Consider the following 5138-nt stretch of genomic DNA (forward strand, 5'->3'; position numbering starts at 1 on the left):
CATTCCTGGAAATTTTGGATATATTTATAATACCTATGGTTCAAATTTCATCAAAATCTGAAGCATATGAATTTTCATGGGGTGTGGGGTCTGCCCCCCTTTACACCCCCTCAAAATTGTATGTGACATACGGCATTACCCTTCTCCCTAGGCTTGGATTTTGTGTTCCAAATTTCATTAGGATCAGCCGAGTAGTTTTCGATTCTATAAGTAACACACAAACACACAGACATTGACTTTTATATGATAAATAGGAATTTTTTTAAACATCGAATGGTTATGAAGGTCCATCCAAGTAAAATAGGAACCAAAGGGGTTCCATAGGCAAAAAATGGTTGAGAACCACTGCTTCAGATTATCCCTCCTCAGCCAACAGATAATCCCATCCTTAGTCTTTAGATAATCCTTTCTTAATCTCCAGATAATTCCTCCCTCTTCATCCAATATGTAGTCTTTCCTACAGGTAATCTATAAAAAGGGAAATCTCTTCTTACCTGACAGACTGATTGGATATGAGTTTGGTGAGAAATACATTTCCATCAGTTACATCAACTTCATTCAATTTCTGAAACAGAAATAGAAAATATTATTATTATTATTATGATAAAGATGATGATGATGATGATGATGATGATGAAGAGATGATAATAACATGGCAATGATAATGATGATGGTGACAGTGGTGGTGGTAAACTTTCTTTTACATTTTACTTGTTTCAGTTATTAAACTGAGGCCATGCTGGGGCACCACCTTGGAGAATTTTTAGTCAAATGAACCAACTCCAGTAATTGTTTTTTGGTTTTTGTTTTAAACCAGGTATTCTATTGGTCTTTTTTGCTGAACTGCTAAGTTACGGGGACAGAAACACACCAACACTGGTTGTCAAGCAGATACACACACACATACAACACACACACATACACAAACACACATATATGTATACACACACACATATACATACACACACATATACATACACATACATATACATACACACGGATACAACAGGCTTCTTTAAGTTAGTCTATCAAATCCGCTCACAAGACTTTGGTTGGCCCAAGGTTATAGCAGAAGACACTTGCTCAAGGTGCCACACAGTGGGATTGAACCCAGGATCATGTGGTTGGAAAGCAAACTTCTTACCACACAGCCGCACCTGGCATTTCCTTCTATAAAAAAAAAAACTGGAATAATCCATAAAAATGCTATCTTTAATGCTTTACCTGGATATCAATTAATGTCGATTGGTTCTGGTGAGCCAACTTGCTCGTGGAAAATCTTGGAAACTGTAATTGGAATATTTGGTTCTGGCGCAGATGCTGTCGTAGTGTGTCCCAGAGGTCAGCGCTCCGAGAGAAACCCATGCGGTCTTTTACAGACTTGCGACTGATGCTGATATTGGAAAAAACATGGTACTGGATTTTGGACAAAATCTCATTTGACTGGTTCTGGCAAAAAAAAATAAGAAGGAAGACATATCAATAATTATCAATAGTGATTGCATGTTTACATGTTTGTGTATTGATTTTGTGGGTGAGTATATATGTGATTGTGTATATAGGCGCAGGAGTGGCTGCGTGGTAAGTAGCTTGCTTACCAACCACATAGTTCCAGGTTCAGTCCCACTGCGTGGCATCTTGGGCAAGTGTCTTCTACTATAGCCTCAGGCCAACCAAAACCTTGTGAGTGGATTTGGTAGACAGAAACTGAAAGAAGCCCGTCATATATATGTATATGTGTGTGTGTGTTTGTGTGTCTGTGTTTGTTCCCCTAACATTGCTTGACAACCGATGTTGGTGTTTATGTCCCTGTCACTTAGCGGTTCGGCAAAAGATACTGATAGAATAAGTACTAGGCTTACAAAAAATAAATCCCGGGGTCGATTTGCTCGACTAAAGGCGGTGCTCCAGCATGGCCGCAGTCAAATGACTGAGACAAGTAGCAGCGTAAAGAGTATATAGTTGCAGATGTGGGTAAGTTGTTAAGAATTTATAACAGACAGATTAGGTTAAGCCAGGGATGGGCAACTTTTCATCAACTGGTGGGGGGGCCACATGATAAAACACATATGCATGAAGTATTACTTGGCCACTTTACACTGAATTTTTTGCAGTTCTTCCGAGTTTTATTTGTCTTAGTATGAAATTAGAAACCTAAAAACTCATCGAGGGCTGCACATGTTGAAGGCAGCATGCAGCCTGCAGGCCAGAGGTTGGCCATGCATGGATTAAGGAACAGACACACACACACACACACACCATATATATATATATATATATATATATATATATACACACACACACACACACACACACACACACACACAGAAAGATAGATAGTATGTGTGTGTATGTGTGTGAAATTGTTACAAACCAATGTCATTCATTTGTGATACTCTTCAAATTCATGTCATTCTTGGAAACTGGATACAGGTGATAGTTGGTAACAACAAGGGCATCTGGCCATAGAAAACCCACCTCAACATCCTCCATCTAACCCACTCACTTGTGCATGGAAAAGTGGACATCATGATGATGATGGCAGTGGTGTGCGTGCTTGCATGTGTACAAATATATTTATTCCTGTTGAGGTAAATTTACCTTATCAAATTGTCCTCTGAAGCTATCAGCTGTTGTGAAAGGGACCACCGTTAAGATGCTCTTGGAAACTCTTTGCCTCATTTTCAAATAGGTCGTACCTAAAACATGGAAAGGATAAATCAATTAATCAGGTGTGCTACCCCCACCTGCTCATAACTCATAACTTCACTACCACCCCCATCTCTCATCCTGCAACCATCATCTTCTCATTAGTTTCGTTGGTCACAATATTTTTTCCCCTTTCTTAAATATTTTAATCACATTAACCTCACCAATTCCAGAAAACTTCATCAGCTCAATTCCACCCTATAAATACATTGTTGCTCAACCTGCTAGAAATAGCAGCCACACCTCAAACTAAATTCTACCAACTTGAAAAGGAAGGGACACTTTGGATTGTGGTCCTAGATATGCAATGCATAAAAAAAGGCAAGGAAGACCATGAATGGAACATCTGCTCAGTCAGGACTGACCTGGGGTTAAACAACAATAGTAACTGTAATGATTGCCAAAATTAGAATATGATAAACAGGAAGATGGAAGATGAATTTTGTCTTTCTACTTACTGACTAGGAACTCAGATAAAAGTTCTTGGACCTCTGGACTGGCACAGTCATTGCTGAGAGCAACAAAAATCTGGAAGCCAAACAAAAAACAGGAATGACAATAGAATTTTATACGTAATTGTATGTGTCTGTGTGTAGGTGTGTGTGTATGCAGTCATTGGTTTTACATCTGTTCTTCTATGCTGGCATAGGTTTGAGATCTTCCAAAGAGAGAGAGAGAGAGAGAGAGAGAGAGAGAGAGAAGATGAGGGAGAGAGAGGGAAGATGAAGGAGAGGGAGAGAGAGAGAAGATGAAGGAGAGAGATGAGGGAGAGAGAGAGAAGATGAAGGAGAGGGAGAGAGAGATATAGAGGGAAGATGAGAGAGAGAGAGTGAAAAGAAGTGATGGGTGGAAAAGGAAAACAAATATCAAAAGAAAAGCCAAGAAAAAGGGAGGAGTCACCGTACGTCTTTGATGGCATTGTAGTCTCTGAGATGGAGTAAGATATAATGGAACAGAGCCATGCGGGTGGTTGAAAGGTAGCAACAGCTAAACAAATGGAGTAATTGGTCTTTGTTGATCAGCAGTTTGTATAAACGCTGAGATTTCTTGTCATAGACCAGCCAACCTGCCAATGGAATCAGAAACATAATGGTTAAAACAAATGGAAAAGGTTATCAGGATAAAGATTAACACTTCAGCATTTAATCCAAAAGCACCCACTACACTCTCTGAGTGGTTGGCGTTAGGAAGGGCATCCAGCTGTAGAAACTCTGCCAGATCAGATTGGAGCCTGGTGTAGCCATCTGGTTTTCACCAGTCCTCAGTCAAATCGTCCAACCCATGCTAGCATGGAAGGCGGATGTTAAACGATGATGATGATGATGATGATATCTGACCCAAATATTCTAGCTGTTTTATGTTCTGAGCAGCCAGATCCAGCCTATCACACATACCCTTCAATGCCATTATAAAAATATAATTATTGCAACTTATTTCGAAACTACAAGACAATGCATGATTAATTAACCATTTTGATACCAACCTGGCTGAAACCGGCTCTGGCTCTGTTGTACAAATGTCTTGTTTCATTAAGTTTTGAATTAAAATCTTCCACAAAACCTTCGTCATAATTTATGCTCCCAACACTAGCTTAATGATATCTAAGTCATTTCACTAAATTCTTTGTTATATTTAAAATTAATTGAAAGAAACACAGAGCATCTCAAAATAAATAGCTGTGTGACAAGGAGCCCCATTTTCCATAAATAAAGAGTCTTCTTTAATCATTTCACCATTGGAGAAGACTGGAAGGAATCCTTTCTGCAATATAGACACATATTTATCTCAATTTATGTTTCCATCACGCTCCACCAGCTCTGATTGACCATTGCTCCAAATTGCTCCCCAGACCATCGCAAAATAGCTGCCTTGTTTCACTGTTGGCAACAATCTTTCCATGTTAAAATTCTTGATCACAGAATCTCCAGACCCACATTCAACCACTATCAGAAAATACAGTAAATCTGGACTCATCAGAGAATATGTATGTCTACAATGCTAGCAGCCACTCGATCATCTCACTGGCCAAATTTTTTTCTTCACTTGATATTGACTGGTTGAAGAAATGGCTTCCTTCTTGGTGTTCTGCCACAGTAGCCAAGTTTGTGGAGATACCTGACAGCTGTTCTGGGACTGACATCAACTTGTTCTGTTATATCAGAGGCCTTGCAATGAGGTCTATCCTCCACACTTCACTTAACAAAGCAAAGGATCCAGTGAGAGGACCCTGGTCGACTTGGGCAGGGTGATGTGGACTCCTTCCCCTCTCTGGTGAATTGCACAATCACCCTATAAGCAGGATCCCACGGTTTTCTGCGATTTTATGCTGACTAAGCCCACCTTCAGACTGACCCACAATACAGCCTCTTTGAAATTTGGACAGTTCGAAGGCTTCTTTTGTACGTGGCATGATTAAACAGTCACATATA

The 5138-nt window shown here is 39.7% G+C and overlaps 2 protein-coding genes across 2 annotated transcripts in view; one reads left to right on the top strand and one right to left on the bottom strand.

The window, feature by feature from the left end:
• Positions 1-5138, top strand: part of LOC106883138 (ankyrin repeat and SOCS box protein 13) — a 58876-nt gene that overhangs the window by 26021 nt on the left and 27717 nt on the right. The gene's annotated exons all lie outside the window — the stretch shown is intronic.
• The window catches only part of LOC106883136 (protein pigeon), a 39290-nt gene that overhangs the window by 21620 nt on the left and 12532 nt on the right, over positions 1-5138 (bottom strand). Inside the window, exons 15-19 of the mRNA XM_052976540.1 lie at positions 3615-3775; positions 3168-3237; positions 2602-2699; positions 1225-1449; positions 495-565 (exon numbers count right to left, since the gene is read on the bottom strand). Of these exons, the coding sequence (XP_052832500.1) occupies positions 495-565; positions 1225-1449; positions 2602-2699; positions 3168-3237; positions 3615-3775 (625 nt within the window). The remainder of the gene's footprint in view (positions 1-494; positions 566-1224; positions 1450-2601; positions 2700-3167; positions 3238-3614; positions 3776-5138) is intronic.

Source organism: Octopus bimaculoides, chromosome 24 (assembly GCF_001194135.2).
Source record: "Octopus bimaculoides isolate UCB-OBI-ISO-001 chromosome 24, ASM119413v2, whole genome shotgun sequence".
NCBI classification, from domain to species: domain Eukaryota; kingdom Metazoa; phylum Mollusca; class Cephalopoda; order Octopoda; family Octopodidae; genus Octopus; species Octopus bimaculoides.